General features: G+C 41.7%; 2 protein-coding genes across 5 annotated transcripts; both read right to left on the bottom strand.

Annotated features, from left to right (window-relative positions):
• Positions 1–102: 102 nt before the first annotated feature.
• Pus1 (Pseudouridine synthase 1) lies at positions 103–2,816 on the bottom strand. 3 transcript variants are annotated; one of them, XM_076443323.1, is made up of 7 exons: positions 2,704–2,816; positions 2,248–2,405; positions 1,460–1,906; positions 870–1,209; positions 532–787; positions 321–466; positions 103–248 (listed from the first exon to the last, which is right to left on the bottom strand). In XM_076443323.1, the coding sequence occupies exons 2-7, from the start codon at positions 2,318–2,320 to the stop codon at positions 188–190; spliced, it is 1,323 nt and encodes a 440-aa protein (XP_076299438.1). In that variant the 5' UTR covers positions 2,321–2,405; positions 2,704–2,816; the 3' UTR covers positions 103–187. The 3 variants fall into 3 exon arrangements, with proteins under 3 accessions (XP_076299438.1, XP_076299421.1, XP_076299428.1); XM_076443306.1 differs by having other exon boundaries at positions 2,491–2,795; XM_076443313.1 differs by having other exon boundaries at positions 2,630–2,789.
• A 1,234-nt stretch (positions 2,817–4,050) lies between these two features.
• LOC143218160 (uncharacterized) lies at positions 4,051–14,576 on the bottom strand. Of its 2 annotated transcripts, none has more exons than XM_076443195.1 (10): positions 14,358–14,576; positions 9,367–9,450; positions 9,215–9,300; positions 8,686–8,869; positions 7,417–8,595; positions 6,961–7,077; positions 6,573–6,802; positions 6,076–6,267; positions 5,737–6,000; positions 4,051–5,467 (listed from the first exon to the last, which is right to left on the bottom strand). In XM_076443195.1, exons 1-10 carry the CDS (start codon positions 14,422–14,424, stop codon positions 5,087–5,089), a joined length of 2,784 nt encoding a protein of 927 aa, XP_076299310.1. In that variant the 5' UTR covers positions 14,425–14,576; the 3' UTR covers positions 4,051–5,086. The 2 variants fall into 2 exon arrangements, with proteins under 2 accessions (XP_076299310.1, XP_076299317.1); XM_076443202.1 differs by having other exon boundaries at positions 6,573–6,745.
• Positions 14,577–18,873: the final 4,297 nt, after the last annotated feature.

Raw genomic sequence — 18,873 nt, 5'->3', positions numbered from 1 at the left:
CTGATAAATTTATCCAAAAGTAACATTCAACCATTCCTAAATAAGTAGAATATACATATACGCCATATATATAATATATATATTATATGGAAAACTAAATTATTGTAATGGTTAAAAAAATGTATTTCACATACATGTTTAAAACATAAATACAATGTTACTTATCATAAAGAATATTTCCATGGTGTCAAACATCTCTGAAAGCAAATCTTTTCGGTGTAAGAGATGATGCCAACCAGTTTAATGTTCTATTGTACGCTAGTTAAGACAAATACTTGACAGAAGTTATCGCAACAAGACATAATTATGAAAAAGGATACGTTTTTTCTGTAGTTTCCGTATCTATTATATTTTTCAAAATATAGTCTCTATAAAATTGTTCCACTTCTTTGTTACATTCTTCCCAATCTAACGACTCGTGAATTCCGTCATTTCCATACCTTTTATTATAGTATTTATAATGTACCTACGAAAAATATATAAATTAAGAAAGATGTAATTTGGATTTTGGTATTTTCGTAAATAACTTACGTGGTGTAAACTTAATCCAAGACCGGGAGCCATAGGAATATCTATTCTCTCTAACGAAAACGCAGACTTGACAATATCTGTTGTTACAATATTCCTAGATATTCCTATTATTAAGGATATCATTTTTCTAATTTGATGAAGCATGAAACTTTGCCCTTTAATTTCTAACACCGCAAATTCTATGTCATTTTCGACAAATATGTCGACACAATTAAAATACATGATGTAGCGGCGAGCGGAAGGGTCTATGGGCCTCCTATAAAGTATTATGTATTTTCGAAAATATTCAAGTGTCTTTCATATTACTATATAATAATTTAAACATCGAAACGACTTACACTTTTATCGTAAAATTATGGAAATTATGCGTGCCTTCTAATAATTTCAAGTTCTCATTGAGTTTATCAACCATGTCTTTGGTTAATCGAAATTCAGTATATGGTTTTCCATCTATTAAAGAAAGTTGTTCTAATCGTTTCTCGACATCTATGTCTTCATCTTCTTTGTATACAATATTTGGGTCTTCCGGTGCCAAAGAAAACGTGGGTATGACATATCTATACGTTCTCGCGTCGCACTGATTTTTACTATTGAAACCTTTGGTCACTCTTTTCAGACCGAATACTCTAATTTCCTTGGGTAGATGTTCATTTATCGCCTCTTTCTTTGCATCTCTTGCTAAAAAATATTATTTAACCGTGTCAACTATTAAAGAGTGTCAATTACATACATATACAATATCAGTTATTATATATATATATATATATATATATATATATATAATATAATAATATAATAACAGACATAAATGAAAAATATTTAAACCGTTTATATAAGGAAATACTTGAATATATTTCAGTGAGAGAAATACTATCGAAATATGAAATGTATGAGATATAAAAAGCAACAAACTATTCGAGGCACTTACGTAATTTAAGGGAAACAATTTGTCTAACCGCAGACACGCTTTTGTCTGTACGCGCAGCTCTCTGAAATTTAAGTTCCCGAAAATCATCGAAATGATACTGCAATATTAATTTGGATTTTAACAAAGCAACCATTAGATCCTCTTCTATTGTTTTTAGACCAGGATTCCTTTGCATACCAAAATAGTCTCTGCCAAGGTAACCCATCATTATTACAAAGTTGCTCATCTTCACTTTTTCGGTTGGTTCTACCTTCGCCACTTTTACTGCAATTTGGTCGTCATTGTTATCATTTACGTGTCTTTTGGTACTTTTTTCAGCACCGTTTAACTCTGCGATATCGTTATTGTCACCCATATCGGTTACATGCCTTTTGGTACTTTTTTCATCACAGTTCACCTCTGTGATTTTATCATCGATCTGGACAGACATACTTCGATAAACGCTAGCTGTAAACATAAAATTAGTTTAATAATCTGTGTATTTTTTTCCTTAAAGTACCATAATAAATTTAAACTTTCAATCTGGAAAGTGAATGTTCGATAAACTTTGCAATAGTGCAATATGTATAGAGTAACAAATGTTTCCATTTAAACATCAATTGTCTGTATTGCAAAACATAATACATTAATTCCATAACAGGAGACTATTTCAATAATTTAATATATTAAAGTAAGTTAAGAACAAGAAACAACATGCACATTTTTAACGAATGACATTTAATCTACTTAGAGCAATCTAAAATTGATGTCCTTTTACAAACATTTATTATTTATAGCATGTGCCTTACCAAACTGAGGTCTTAGTAAACGGAAAAGAGGCAAACTATCGAATATACTGCAATACTTTATAGCAGAAAACATTTGCAGAGTTTAAAGCAGTGCATTTGAGTGCATTTAAGATGTTTTAAGTTATCCACAGTACATATCTCCAATGCACGTTTATAACCTAGAAAAAACAAATGTATTTTAACATTAACTTATCGAAAGACCGAATACAATATAAATCATGTTATCGAGCGAACTAATTATACCTTAGAGATTTGTAATTGATCAATATATCGGGAAGTTACATATTTTTAATAGGATTACCGATTACCGTTATACAAATATGTATTTACTGCTAAAACGCTAAACGTATCAGTACCAAATAGTACCAATCAACGTACATACCAGTACATACATATCAACCAGTATCAACACACACACAATACATACACCATAATACACATTACACATACACATACACAGTACACAGTGTTCCGATGATGATGATGATACGATGATATGGTGGTGGGTTATTGCAGGTTATTGTTTATGGTGCAACTTTTCTCGCGCATGCGCGGCGATTTCAGCCTTAGTAAAGTAAAGTAAAGCGGACCCTACACGGTCAATCGGAATGACAGTCACGTCGAAGATTGACATTCGGATTGATCGTAAAAGGCGGATTGATGAAATGGACTGACGGATTTTCAGATATTTGGAAATTCGAAATCCGAGCTTCAATCACAGGAAGTGGAGGAGAAACTATTTAACAGTCTTCAATAGGTTTTCGTCCATTCGAAAATAATTTTTATAATCATCAGAATTTGTTACCGACATCTCACGGAGCAAATTTACATGAATTTATTTTGATTGAAGTCAGGATCACAGTCAGGATTGACAGTCTGACTGTTCAATCAGACTGTCATTCCTGATTGACCGTGTAGGGGCCGCTTAAGATTCCTGATTCAAAGATTCTCGATAAAAATAGGGTATCTTGAGCACCCCGCAATTTTAAAAAATTGGTATGATTTGATTCTGAAAAATGAAAGTATAACGTACGTATATCTGCGTATATTTAGTCTTTTTGTCCGGAACAGATTGTTTCGGTATATTCTCATCAATATAACTCTTTCTGTTAAGCGGACCCTACACGGTCAATCGGAATGACAGTCACGTCGAAGATTGACATTCGGATTGATCGTGAAAGATTAATACTGACGGACTGATGAAATGGACTGACGGATTTCCAGATATTTGGAAATATTCCTTCGTGATTGAAGTAAGGATTGACAGTCTGACTGTTCAATCAGACTGTCATTCCTGATTGACCGTGTAGGGTCCGCTATACAGATTCCGCGGGAAAGACCATATCGATCAAAACTCGATGCTTTCGATAATCGAAAGCGTGACGTAGTGTCATGGCGCACTTTCTTCAAGTCTTCAAGTAGGAGAGGACGTGAGCGCGAGTATCGCACACACAATTGTCTGTCTGTCCAATTAATCTATGTTATTGTTCATTTTCTAAAACCATTAATAAACAATAAATAAACATTGAACTTGAATTACTCCAGTATCGTGACGATCAATTGTATTTGAATTTGTGTCATGGGATAATAGAAATCAAGGTTATTTATTTTCCGTTTAAATTAATTTTGATTTTCTATTCAAATTGAATTATTTATTTATTATTAATTCGGATTTTGTTTTCGACTGTTGGATGTTGTTTCTGTTGCAGAGACAGAGACAGAGACAGAGACAGAGACAGAGACAGAGAGAGAGAGATGTTCAACTTGAACGAGGTATGTATATATATATCAAAAGTCGAACGGTTTTACTAAATCAAAACAAGTATATTCATTTACATTGAAAATATAGTTTGTGTGTATCAACGTGGGAACATATGTTATATCAAGTAACTAACAGTAAGTAGTATCGCTTCTTTCTTCTTTTTTTTTTGTAAATATAAATATTTTATAACTTTTAATAAGAACACAATTCGTTTATACAAGGTATTTTCACAAAAGCCTCAAAAAGAGATCATTCTTATCTCTTTCTCAATGGAAATATTGTATGTATTGTATATAAATATAATACCTTACATATCGATAATATGTAAATTCTCGTTACCGTCTGACGATTTTCTGACGGTCGTAGTGTCACAGTGCTGCATAATAGTCGGCGCAACTATTACACTAAGTTTCAAAGAAGTCTATAGCGCGAGTTCATCTTATTATCATCTTTTCGTAAACATTAGTAGGACCCACTATTGCTGTGATATGTTTTCTCGAAAACCGCATGATCGAAGCTGTGCGTTTGAACGTTTGAACACGATCGAGGGGAACTCACTGTCCATTTTAGATCGGAATGGTAGCACTGTTATCGTCTTCCGAACACAAGTAGCATCTTGAAATGATCTCGCCTTCCGATCCAGAGCCGTGCACTCATTGTCAGCGGTTATGTTCTGGTATACCGTGGTATGTATATTGTATACATATACTTAATATGTATACTGTATACGATTGATATACTCTGTTCATACCGAGAAAATACTGCATCCCTTCTCATCCTCGAAGCGAATTATCTAGTAGACCACGCAAGGATGTGTTCTATTTGTTTGTGTTCCGGGACCCGGTTGGATTTTCTGTCTAAGGGCGATCCAGATCCAACCCTATAGTTTGTTGTCCCGCAGGTAGACGGTTCTCTACAACTTAACGTCTCGAATACGGAACTTACGCTAATGTTCGTCGCTTTTCACTCGTACGCTTGATTAGTTTTGTTTGTACAATCTGCTCTCAGATTGCCGTAGAATCCCGTAGATTCTACGGCGGCGTCGAGAGCTCTGCTTCAAGACGTGTTCGACTACACTCAACTGGGAGGGCTGGTCTCGTACTCGTGTGTCACTTGCTCTACCGACTTTTTGTATTTGCCTACCAGCTCGGGCAGGTCGTAGGCGATTGCTACGTCTAATCTATTGATCGGGCATCCACGGAAATAGGTGCACGTGGAGCTCAGCAACGGGAAATCGTAGAGAGGATTCAATCGGAAGAAGTCCCTGTAAACGTCCGGGTCTGGCAAGTCGTAGCGCGAGATGTTTTTCAGAGTACTGAGCCCCTCGTAGATATGATAGTCCTGAGGATTCTCGACGATTCGGTCGCTGATCTCCTTCTTGTTTCCGAAGAACGTCTTGTGGTTGTAGTAGGTGGTCAGATAGCAGTCTACCATTTTAGCATGATTGCGCACTCGCACCTGCAACAGCAACGGCAACGGCAACACGTTCGTTACAACTACAACTAACAATAAGTTTTCACGAACGAATAGAGCGAGTACAGTCCTAGCATGTACGAAGCAAGTACTTATTTTGTAAGTAACATTTTTATAGAAACATTCGTGATCAACGGATGACGATGCCGGTGTCTCTAGAACAGCTCGCTCTACCGTAAGGTTCTCGACAGAGTTTCGACTATTAATTAAAGAACGCGTCCGATACATAGTTTGTATCCTCGGCGGCAACTCACAGCGAATCTTCTGGCGCTCGCAATCTTGTGCTCGACTTGTTTGTCAATGGCAGTACGCAGATCACGTAGGAATGCACGCTCCTGAGCGTATAGCAATCTGGTCGGTGCTCCAGCCTCGTACGGTAAGGACCATAACGACGTGGAGTACATGACCGGCGGCTCGGCGCTGGACATCAGCGGCGATATGTTCCAGATCAGTGCTCCTTGCACTCTCATCAGTTCCTCTGGTTTCACTTGATCAGCTTTGTTTAGAATGATGCGCGTCTGTGTCGAAAGTACTACTGTTAACTTACTGCCTCCTGTGACGTGTGTTCAAGTATCGGTTACGTGCTCTCTTACCTGGTACTCCCTCCCCTTCAGCTGATCGAGGATCGCTTCCGTTTCCGGTCCGACGTCCAGTTTCGACGGGTCGTAGACCAGAAATATTATGTCCGCCCGATCGATGAACCATTGACACGCGTCGTTGAACGGGAACAGACGTTGTACCTGCTTTCGAATTTCTAGGATGCCTGGTATCTCGACTATGTTCACCTGGTACAAGGATTACGTAAGCGTGGATGATTTTGGCTCTGGGTCCGCAAGGCGATGACCTAGACACCTAGACACCTACACTACCGCTTTTTCCGTCGAATCCAACTCAAAATCGGGTCTTCGAGTTTTGTTTTTCTGTTTTTTGTACTACCGCGATACGCGTTTTTAGGTCAGGTTCAAGGTCATCTGAAGAGAGTGAAAGTAGTAGTCGGCTCGCTTCGACTAGTTCCATCTAACGATCTAACAATAAGTAGCGGTGGTCCAGGTCGTGATCCGTCTTGTCAGAGAACATTCCATCCGCTTACCTTCTCTAGCAGCTTGTTGCCGAGTCGCAAACCCTTGAGGCGGTCGAGCAATCCCTGCCCGAACTTCTGCAGCCCGGAGAAGGTCCAGTCAGCGGCCAGCTGGGTGCCATCGAGGACCTCCTCATCCTCGCCGTGCATTAGAATGTTGAAGTAAGCTGGCGACGGTTCGGCTCCTGTGTCATTTCCATTTCCCGTTTTGCATTGCTCCTCTAAGCACTCTCTCAAATCACCTAAACACTATCTATATATTCATGCTTCTCTAGCATGCTTAAGTCTATCGCTAAGGGACACCTAGTAGAAATCCTGACCGGGTCGGGTCAAGCGTCTCAAACAAAGTCAAACGAGAAAAGTCTTGACAAAACAATGTGCCGTGCGGCTACTTACGCACCTGTCCGTAGCGACGTTTGCTTGTATTCAATGTCGAGCAAGTAGTTTATAATAGAGGATTTCCCACCGCTCCATGGACCCATGAACAGAACCAGTGGCTTGGAAAAGATCTCCGGATCTACAGACGCAACAGACAGTGTGTTCAATTACAAAGTGTTCTGAAATTTCGGAATCGTTGCTAGACTGTGGATCTTCGTGCAAAATAAACATTTTCTACATTTGTTACAATTGTTACTATTACTCCTATATCATTCTCAACTCGCTATAGTCTCGTTAAGGAAATAAATAAATAAATAAATAAATAAATAAATAAATAAATATTTATGTAGCTCTCGCGCGCGCATCTTGCGATGAATGCAGATAATTTTTATTTTGCATAAGAATCCGCTGTCTAGTTATTTTCATCTTGAAAATCTGGAAATCTATGAAACGGTGGAAACATCTATGCGATACTCACCACCGAAGTGCCTGTTGCTGAGGTCCCTATATTTGTATAGAGACTCCAAAGGTTGTATAGCATTGTCGTACACCCTCTTCAGCTCCTTTAGTACGTCGTACCCGATCTTCGAAATAGCTCGTTCCTTCTCCTCGTTCTCCTCGTCCAGTTTCAGCAGTTGGTTGAGGTGATCTCGAGGTCTCAAGTTCTCCGGCACCACGATCTCCCTGATCAGGTCTTCCTCAGGGGTAGGCTCCTCCTCGCTTTGTTTCGCGTCTTCTGAGGCCTCGGCCGATTCATCAGCCGATTCATCGGCCGCGCCCTCTTCGCCAACCTCTCGTCTAGCTCGAGATTTCGTTTCCTCAGCTTGTTCCTCGGATGCTCGGTCGTCGGCACCTTCTTCCGCCGACTTGGCTTCCTCTACGGATTCTTTTCCCTTGCCTTCGTCAGCGGATTTGTCCTCCTCGGCGGACTTTGCTTGCTCTTCGGATTCAGCTTCCTCCATAGATTTAGCTTCCCCAGTCGTCGCCTCTTCCTCCGATTTTCCCTCGTCTTCCGCAGACTTTCCTTCCTCCTGTTTACTTTCCTCGTCTTCCTGTGCTTCTTCCTCCGTTTGACCCTCGGCGCTCTCAGCTTCGCCTTCACCCTCCTTGCTCTCCTCCTGTCCTTCCTCCGCACTCGCCTGCTGTCCCTGCGTTTGTTCCTCTTCCTCTGCTTTGCTCTCGTCCTCCTCTTGAGTTTCTTCCTTGGAAGCTTCCCCAGCTTCACCCTCTTCTACAGAAGCTCCCTCCGCCTTCGAATCCTCTTCCTCGGGTTGCTCTTCTTCTTCTTCGGACTTGACCTCCTCGGTTTTAGCTTCGTCGGATTTCTCTTCGTCGAGTTTCGCTTCCTCAGCCGATTTGCCCGCGGCTTGGACTTGTTCGTCGGCTTGAGCTTCTTCGTCGGATTTCCCTTCGTCGGCTTCTTGGGCTGCTTCGTCGGATTTCTCCTCGTCCGCTTGCGACTCCTCTTCACCGGACTTGTCTTCGTCTATCTCTGCTTCCTCGGTTTCCTCCGTTTCTTCGTCGGATTTATCTTGGTTCTCTTCTTCCGTTTGATCCTGACCGGAGTCCGCGGCATCGTCTACTTTTTCGGAGGACTGTTCTTTGTCCTCCTCTGTTCCCGCATCTTCTTCGCCGGATTTCTCTTCTTCAGTCTCACCTGGAACAAGACGACAAACGTTCAGAGTTCATTAATCGGGTAAAAATGAATATTTCAGTGAAATTTATGTGTGCGATACTCAAGTACAACCTCCTTCGGCTTCGACGCTATGCTCTCCAGCGTCTTCAGCGCTCTGTTCACCCTCCGCGGACTTTTCAGCCTCCTCTTGGGTTTGTTCAGCACTCGTTGCAGCCTCAGCATCTTCTACCGACTGTTGCTTCTCCTCCTCGGTCGCCTCATCTTCTTTCGAAACATCGCCCGTTGGCTCGCCCTCCTAGAACCCGGTGGTTCAATAGTAACCGATCCAGGGAACACATACATAGTACCGAATTCTATAAAACCATAACTAGCCTGCGGATTTTTATGCAAAATAAATATTGACTGCATTCGTTACAAGCTATACATATGTACAATATACACGTTTCTTTCTTTGACCATTTTTACAAGTCCAAAGTATTGTAATACAACAACATTTCTAAATTCTTGGAATGTTTTCACTGTTTTGAATTTGATCCAGGCAATTTTGTCCTAAGCCGTAGTCTAACCATTAGAAATTGATCCAGAGGAAGCGAGCTAGTGGTCTCTGGATCAATTTCTAATTAATCTTGGAAGAGTTTACCTCTTCGCTCGCAGGTTTCCCATCGTCTTCATGGCTGTCGTTGTCCTCGTTGGTCCCAGCCTCGGCACTGGTCTGCTCCAAAGATCCTTCAAATGAAACATTCTAGAAATTGCTGTGCTCCAGTCGCGCGCTCCCCAACATCTGAACATTACCTGTACCGAGGTCCTTCAGCGCTTTCTCAATGTACGGTCGACACAGCTCCTCTGGCACCTCTAGCTCCTCTTCGCTTCGCACTCCTGAAATAAAGCGAACTTATTGTTACTAGGAGAGTCGACGCGATAATGCCGACACGTAGGTAGGCTCTAGCGTTTGTAATTTCGGTTCTTTACGGCGGCAATGGTACAGAGCAAAGGACACTTTGGGACTGTTTCGGCAGCGGAAATCGCTGTTGTAACATAGTTTTCGAGCCTGAAACGATTCCGCAATGGCCTAAGGACGCGCCACGCGCTAATAATACCAGTCCTCCCGATCGGGAGACGAACGTTTCTAAACAAACAGAGGAGGCGTGACGAAGCGACGGGCTTCGGTGGACGTAGAAATATGCGAAACACACGATAGTCGTCGGACATTAATAAAAGATATTTGCGTTGCGCGGGAGTTCGCTCGATTCTCAGCCGATTCCTTGGCTGCCAGGAATGTTCATCAGGAGTTTTCACTATGCGACTGTGGCCCTACGCCACGGTGCCAAAAGAACAGGCGCGGAGTATTAGATAACTCCCCGAGGCGAGGGTTTAACGCCACGCGACCACCGAAAATATCTGACCCAGGTGACGCAAGAATCTTGTCAAAGTCGTTACACACCGTTCGGATGAGCGCGTGCTCGGACAATGACAGGTGTTCGGAGAAACAACAGGAACATCGTCTTATTGTGCAGAAGCGCTCGCTTAAACTTACTTATTAATTAGACTAGAACGATAGTTGCAATTATGGTATATTTTTCGACGAAAGATACCGACGAAATAAAACTGGAGTGGAATCGATTATTTCGTTGCGAATAGACTGCGGATCTTTATTCAAAATAACTATGTTCTTCGTTCATTACAAGGTGCTGAAACCAAATATAATAACAATTTCTTTCCCTCTTTTATGATTTGAATAAGTTGACGATAATACGATCGGCACACTTAATTCCCTTTTATACATATATCTTCCTGCCAATTCCTGTTTCGCCTACTTATTCTTCTCATAAATGCATAAAATCCGCAGTTCAGTTATAAATCTGAAGCCAATATAGGTGTATATGTTTCAGATTTTTCTGAACTCGGTCGATGAAAATGTCGATATCATCTTTCTAGGCAGTACCTGGGACCAGGAGGCCGGTTTCTAAGTTTAGCGGCGAGTAGGCGGCTTTGAGCCGAGCAACACTTGAAAATATTTATATATTCGATGAGCGAAACGTATTTTTATCGGTTATTTGCCGCGAGAAAGTGTGAACGTCTCGACGGGGTTAGTCGCAACCGTTACCAGTATTATCTATTTCATTATTTATTGCATTGATGCGCGCCTCGACTCTCGACTCGACTTTGGCGAGGACTCTCCTCTTCGTTCTTATACAATTTCATATACAATAATATTACGTAACATATTACGAAATTTTATATTTTACATTTTATATTTTATGTTTTACACCTGTATGTATAATCTTGTAATCTAGGCTTCTCCATCGCGATTTCCAGAATAGAAATTTATTAACGATATACTTCCTAGTACATTGCTTCTAATCTTACCAGCCAGAGCTAAAGTTAATTCTTCATTTTAAGTTTCGATAAAATAATGAAAATTGAAATTTGCATCAAGATTCGCAGTCTGATACAAATTATGTACAGTTACTTTGAGAAAGGTGAATTCTCAATTGGATTTTATAATAGTTTTTGTGCAAATGATATATTTGACCGCGACGAATGTATTAATTTTGATCTCGAACGATCTGCAAGACATGTTGAAATTGCGTGGTCGGAAAATAATCCGCGAAAATGTCAAGATACAGGTAATGGAAGCAGAGGTAAGCAGCTGTCGTTTGGCAAACATAGCGAGGATAAAGATAGAATCCAAAGTCTTGTCCGCGGTACGCGGCTCGCACAGTCTTTAATCCCGTCATTAGAAAAATCGTATTGGATCAAAATCATTGATATTCCTTCCGTATAATCTATATTTCTGGAACTCGTGAACGCTGTAAAAAAAGATTAACAAGCAAGCAGACTGTGTTAGATTCAGTTGGGATTATAAATGTGGAAAATATTTCATTAACGCCTTTGCTAAAAAATGAATTTCGCGCAGGTACCTTTAAACGGAATACACGGCTAGATTCGCGAAATTCAGAGCAAATCTGGCACGGATTTACACCCGTGCTTATGTAATTATTTGCGAGTTGTTGACAGTCGGTTTCCATCGATTCCCAAAATAACGGATCCTTGAATCCACAATCGGACAGTTTTTCCTCGATCACCGCGCCGCGCCACGCGCCGGACCGATTAAGTTTAAAGCATTTGCAGAATACCCGATTCACCGATCTAGGCCAACATCTACATCTATCCTAATTTGTAAAATAAATTTCAATGATACTATCATATTCAGGAGAATGTTCCTCGCGCGTCCTGATGCTATTTTCCAAATTATTTCTGTTCAACGTGCCAACAACTTTCTATTTTGCATGAAATGCAATTGGGAAAAAAAATTTTTATTTTGCATAAAAATCTGCAGTCTACTAGTAATCAGAATTGCTGAAAGGTTAAACGAACAAGTTGACGAGTGCTGTTCAACAAGTGTCACGTTCGTCGAACAGACAAGACGCGGTATTTAATAATACACGTATATGCATATAATAATAATCAGGCGATAATGACGCAACAGATCGCGCAGGTTCATCGGTTCGATGCCGAACGAGTCGAACGAGCCAGGAACCGATGACGCAGATGTTACTTTACGTAACATTGACCTTCGTCGTTCGTCACTGGTTCGTCAGCACGACGGCCACATCATCGTCCGCTAAAGTTCCGAAAAAGCTGCCCTGTCCAAATACACGGTAGACCTTCGACAAAGCTTGTAATCGTGCTTTTCCGAGGCGGAAAACACTTTCGAAAGACCCAGCAACGATCAACGCTAGATCAACAAGATGCACGATGAGGCACGGAGCGGCGCGGCATGGCATCTAAAATGATCGATGATCCATCTCTATCTCAGGTGATGATCAAAAGTTCACCAATTTTATTCGAATATCGCGCACCGATTAAAAGTTTCAAGTTTGACGATGGAGAGACTTTTGATGCACCGATAGATGATCAAGATTTAGCTGAAAAGGTTCACCACTTATATTTCACCGTAAAGTCCGTAACTTATCGATCTTATTCGAAGAGACGAAAACGGGGAGGAAATTCTGAGCTTGCAGGCAGTCGTGAAGCTTTAGCCATCGGCGCTCGTCACGAGTCGCGGCACGTCGATCTTTATTTATACCATAATTAACGCAAATAAACGACGCCGAACTCGGGGACCAGGTGCATCTTTAAAAAAGCCGACGCGTGACATTTAAAAATAACACGACAACAAATGACCGTATTATTGTCGCGCGAATTTGTTTTGAACGCGATTCGATGAAAATAAACAGTTGTTTATTTACGTTCGACCACCAGAACTACCTAAACTACCTAAATTTTAGACTCACTCTAATGCAAAATTAATACGTCGCTAGTCTAGATCTCCAAGCAAACTAAATATCGCTAGACTCACGGGACACCGAAGCTACACAGATGTGCAATTCTTTTCCCAATAATTGTAATCGATTGTTAAATGTGATGACAACAACAGTCTTAAATTCTTTAAATGTTTTTTCTATTTGGAATTTGATCTGCTAATTTTTATCATAAATGCATAAAACCGCAATCTATCGATCGGTATGCATATACTCAACCGAGATAAAATACAATGGACTGTGAACGGCATAGAAACCACGACACGCGATACTACGTTGACTACAGCGCCGTCAAAAATAGCATAAAGTTGAAGCTATGTATTTAACCAAACGGAAACTAAATCGTCAAGATTTATCATAGTCATTACTATTTTTGTCTTCTCGCATCTCACAGCGTTCGAGTGTACACTATTTGGCACGGTCGATGAGTATCAACAGAAAAATGAATTTTTAGATTTAATTCCGCGTGTCAACGTGCTAATTGTAGTTTATCGGGAGGAGGAGAGCAGGTTTCCTCGAATTTACCTCAAGGAGGAATCATGTTACGCTATCAAGTGTCTATCAACTATCAACCCTCGCACGATTCTGAACGCCATGTGCCGAAAAGAATGCAAGGTCAAGAGAGCAGGGTGGTAGCTAGACGGATCGCTTCCGCGGCAAACTAGTTCAATCGGTATTATGTATTATTAAATTGTTGCAAGCTGGAAGAAATCTTACTCGAAGAAACAGTCAAATAAATAGACTAGCAACACAAGATTACCACACGAGTTATCAAAAAGAGTTATCAAAAGTTATGTCCATTGACTTCCAACCTTTTCAAAATTCTCATTTATAAATGACGCCTATGGAAGGTCCAGACAACGAAGATCACTGTTGGAACTCAGTCATGCCTATCTACTGGGTAGCTAGAAGTTGGAGTCCAAGGGAGCTAACTAGTTTAAACCGGCGCGGCGCGGCGCGGAGCGGCGAGGCAAGGACATTATCTAGGAAAGTTGTGTTCGCCGACATTCAACCACTGCTTCGTAGACTTTTTCTGTTGTAGATCATATTAAAATAGAGTTCGATTCAACTATGGGAGCAAGAAAGATGGGTCTGAAGGGTGCTGAATAGTTGAAACCGGCACCAAGGCTGGAAATCCATGTACACGATTCCGGTTCAAACCGCGAGTACCAGAAGAATCAGATTACAAGGACATTATAAAATGTCCTCACTGAATTTGAACCCCTAGTTTTCAAACTTCCTGTTTATAAATCACACCAAGAGTAGAAACCTTAAAGATCATCGTAGAAGGTCGGCTATAGCTAACTAGACCTAGCTAGATGCTGATGAACGTCGAACGAACTCTTCGTGTCTGGAGCAATTCCAGGCAGTCCGGTTCAGCTCGGTATTACGTCACCCCAGGTTCCTCTTACGAAGAATGTTAGAAGCCAAGGTGGGGTTCGGGGACCTTTCACTCACCCTGTAAGGCTAGAAGGGCCACGAAGAGGCCCACGAAGAACGCGGGTCTCAGCCGCGAGCCCGTCATCTCGTTTCACTAGGCACTACACGATGAGCCAGGGCTGGCAGCTCGTCTCACTCGATAGTCGCCTTCGACTCCAACTCGCCCGCGAGGAACTGGCATTGTCACTACCGCCAAACCCCGACAGACGCCCCTCTACTTCTTGATCCCAGTAGACGACGACGACGACGGTTGCACCGCGCCGACTATACTCGCTATACAAGCAAGCTGCAGCGACTATAAGCGTTCCTGTCCGAGGACGCGTCTCTGTCCGAGCGACAACGACGGTTTTTCTGTTCGGGGTCGGTGTCTTTAGAGTCTAGCCGGTGGGTCCGTTCTTTTTTAATTTGATCCGGGGCCAGAGATGGCCTCGTTTCTTTCGATTTTCTGTTCCGTTCTCGTCGCGCGTCGTGCGTCGCGTTGGTGATTCCTCGATTTTCTCGATCTGTCGACGCCGCGGTATACTCGCGGCTAATGGCTGGTAAAATTAAACCGAGGAGCCTCTCCCGAGAACACGCGGGACCAGACCAAGTGACTTTCAGAAGGTCGGAGACAGGGGACCATTCTTCGCTGATCGCTCGGCTTTGCATTGTTACGGCGATAGAGCGAACAAGCAACCTTCGTTCGGATCCTTTGGTTGTTTGCGAACCGTTCGCAGTTTTCGATTGAGCTGTTTTATACAAAGAGGGTGCAGCGAACAGGAAAATTCCTGAGAGACCTTGGGATCCGTTATGGTTATCTGTCAACTATTATGACCGCAAAAGCGCAGAAAACAATTGTGTTACCGTGTTGTAATAATAAAGTTTCGCTTATGATCTGGAAACGGACGACGATCGAACGATGATCGAACGAACCCGGTAACCCAATCCGAGGAATCCGGACTTGTTATCTATTTTCCGAAACAAATTGCATTGGTTTTCACCGACATTTCGCGACTGCCAAAACTGAGGTCAACGTGTTAATAGTAAAAACACGGCGCGCACACCTCGCGACTCATTGTCAGTCAGTTCGTCGCATAAAGCACGGGACCTTGAGGTTCGCTAATGCTGCTCCTCTCTTCAAGGTTCCATTTAATTAAGGACCGCGTGAAATTTGAATTCCTTCCGATTTCCAAGACGACCTTGTCCCCGTATCACACATATATGTATATTTTCGGACTCGTGTGAATGCTCCTGTCGCTGTAAAACCAATAATTCATCGCTACCACCGAGAAATCATGAAATTCGATCGTACCACATCTTCCGGCTTCGAGATGTGGACTCGCGTGGCGCGAGAAAAAATAGCCGACTTTCGTCATAAGTAAAAAATAAAAGAGAAAAGAGCGATGAGAGGAAACGAGGTTGCCGATGACGCGGTGGCTAGGTCGAAACGTATGTAGGATCTTTGTACGAGATCACTAGTCAATGTCTCTGCGGTCTGTCGGCCAGGTAGACCCTGCAAACCCGAGAAAACTGGGCTGCCAAGAGGTATTTTTAAAACTGCGACTCTTAGACCAGTATCTCTGGATCATAGGAGATCAAGATTCGGTGATTCAGTGGCGTCCGCGTAAACCTCTCAGGCCCCGAATAAACGAGTGTTCGTTTGTCGCTCTCGATAGGCGGGAACGTGCAATTACAAATCGTTCCGACAACAATTCAACCCCACGCTCGAACACAATGTGGACGACTACACGTTCCTCGCGTTCTTCGCTTCACGATCGAAACCCTCCGAAGAACGCTCCGATTCTCTGAATACGTTCGCGAAGATGATCGTCGAAGAGCAGAACCAACAATAATCAAACTAGTTTTCGAAGAGAGCAATCGTACAATAAACCAATGAGAATGAACTTGAACCTGTCCAAACCCCCTAAGCGAGCTAGAGAAGTATCGTTCGAGGTCTGCAGAATCTCTGTTTGACGCGACTTTCGTCTCCGCCATTAAACAAATTGAACAATTTCATAGGAAAACAGGGAATGTACTTAATCGGTGTTTCGTTTTCGTACAAAAGCAAATGATGGTTGATTTGTAGGCAGGTTTCTGAATTCACTCGGATTTATCCAAAATCTATGGATCCATCGCTTTGGAAGGATCGAGTACAAGGATCCCAGGATAATTATTTTACAGTTCACTAAATGAGCTTCGATATTTGTTTTTTTTTCTTTTCATTTTGGTTAGATGTTTTCTCTTTTTCTTGTTCGAAAATTGGTCTGACGAGGCTGCGGGAATTGGGATGAATGCTGGGCGTTAGGTGTTTTTCACGTTGTTTCCCATGACGCAACGTAGTATGTATGAAGTATGAAGTATCAGCTAGATTCCAGCGGCCTCTTATTGCAGGCGAACGGGGCTGAGAATCGCGAACGAGCAAAGAGAAGAGATTCGCACGCGAAATGCGTGCGCTCCGACAGAGAAGAGCGTCGTCGGGACGACGGGCGCCTTTATATTTAGAAGCCCGGGTCGCCGCCGTATAAGGTGGTGCTCCCTCGTGCAAAAGTTCTCGCGAATGCTTGCTCTCTCCCCTTCGTTCTCGCACTTTCTCCTTATCTACGCATCCTCTTATCCTATCCCCTCTTGCCTCTTACCTATCGCATTCCGCCGTTGCATCGATTTTTACGGAGGACCCGATAAACAAAACTCCATCTAACACGCTTTATACTACATATTTAACGCTATATCTCTGAAGAGAACTTCGCAGATTCGTTTCACGACTACTGAAAACGACTACTTTACGTTATTTTCGAGAAGCGAGTTGGGTAAGTGAGAATTTATTTATTCGCTTCACATGTACCTTCGCTGTTCTTTATTCCGTGTTATTTTTGCCAAAAATGCATAAAACCTGAAGTCTAGTTATAATACACCGTCGAAGAGATGAATTTATCGAATGGTTCTCCACGAACGCATCTTTGCAATCTTAATCGCCATAAATTGAAAAATTTGGAACCTGCCAATGTGCTAACAGCTATTATACCTGTATGTATAAATGTTGGAATACATCCATTTCCACTTTCCACTCCCATTTTTTATTGGCAGAGAGGAGGTTAGAACGAACGAACGCACACATTTTTGAGTGAGCAACGAAAGCGGGAAAAGTGTACGAGTGACGTTTACTGGCCAAATTGGCTGCTTCTCGATCTATAATAAGCCCCTAATAGTACGAGGCCACAATGTGACTTGGACAGACCTGTTTTATGTCATTACGATTTAGAATTTGCGGATAGGTTCCTTCGGCAGATGCAGGAGCCTGCTCCTTTTACGGGATACAGAGGATCATGGTATACAGTATACATACTAGAATTAGGGATTTCGAATAGCAGTTGATACGGCAAAAACTATAAAAAACCCTTTTCTTCTTCAATCATTTATTACTTAACATTACGTTTTCTACGCGTATTGTAATCTATGTTAAGTGTTTTAAGGAGTTATCTTGTTCACGTTGTTCAACTCGAAAAAGCCTGTTAAAACTTAACCAACATAACTTTAATAAATACAGTTCTGCGTTAACGTTCCGAGTTCTAGGAAATCTTACGAGGTGTCATAAGAAATATATAATATTTATATATATATACAACGCGATAATTACTATTAGACTTCGGAAAATTTACGCGGATACAGGAATCATCTATTTGGATGAAAATATTTTTTAAGATAGCTATTATTCGCACGCTTGGATATTCTCAGTACTGTAAAACAACGATCTATTTAACAACCAGAAGCTGAGCAATTTGAAGAAATTTGTTGAACCTTCGGTCTCGTTGTTGACCGAACCATCACCGTTTTGCATCGTGATGAAAATAGGTACCGCGGCAATTTACAGAAACTAAAATGTGGTACACGCTATACAATACTAAATTCCGGACAATCCTGTACGCATAAAACCCTTGGTCCATCGATCACATGCACACGAACTCCACAAAACGATCAAGAGAATTCCATGATCGTGAAAGGTAACGAGACCTCGATGGCTAGCAGCGACGTACAATCCGCGCGAATAAATAAATTCCTACCCGTAGGTCCTTATAAACGATAATATTGCACGTGAAAAAAAAAACCATAAGGCATTGCACTCTCCGAGATAATCGTCACCCACGTTGATACGCGGTAGAACAAAATCTTGAATGGATAACACGTTGAAAACCGTTGCTTGCTTTGATATAATACATATGTATAAACGTAGATAAACGACACGTGGAAGACTTCTTTCGCGGTCTGTTTTCCGAAAAACGCAAACAAAAATACGCTGATTATCATAATAGCTGTCCACTACACAATACATATTGTGTTGCAAATTTTTGAAGAATATGCAAAGGGAAATTCGTATGCGCGCGCGCGCGCGAAGATTTGAAATCACCAAAATCGTCCACTGTCCAAATCGAATTAGCAAATCAACAGTTCATATACAAATAATAGAATACAATTAAAAGGTTCAGAATAGAAGAGAGATCACTGATCACTCCTGGATAACTATCTGAACTCTATCGTACTCCAGCGCAATTCACAGTCC

This window comes from Lasioglossum baleicum, chromosome 2, assembly GCF_051020765.1.
Source record: "Lasioglossum baleicum chromosome 2, iyLasBale1, whole genome shotgun sequence".
Lineage (NCBI taxonomy): Eukaryota > Metazoa > Arthropoda > Insecta > Hymenoptera > Halictidae > Lasioglossum > Lasioglossum baleicum.
Note: the sequence above shows the minus strand (reverse complement) of the source record. Positions and strands in the feature narration are given on the sequence as shown.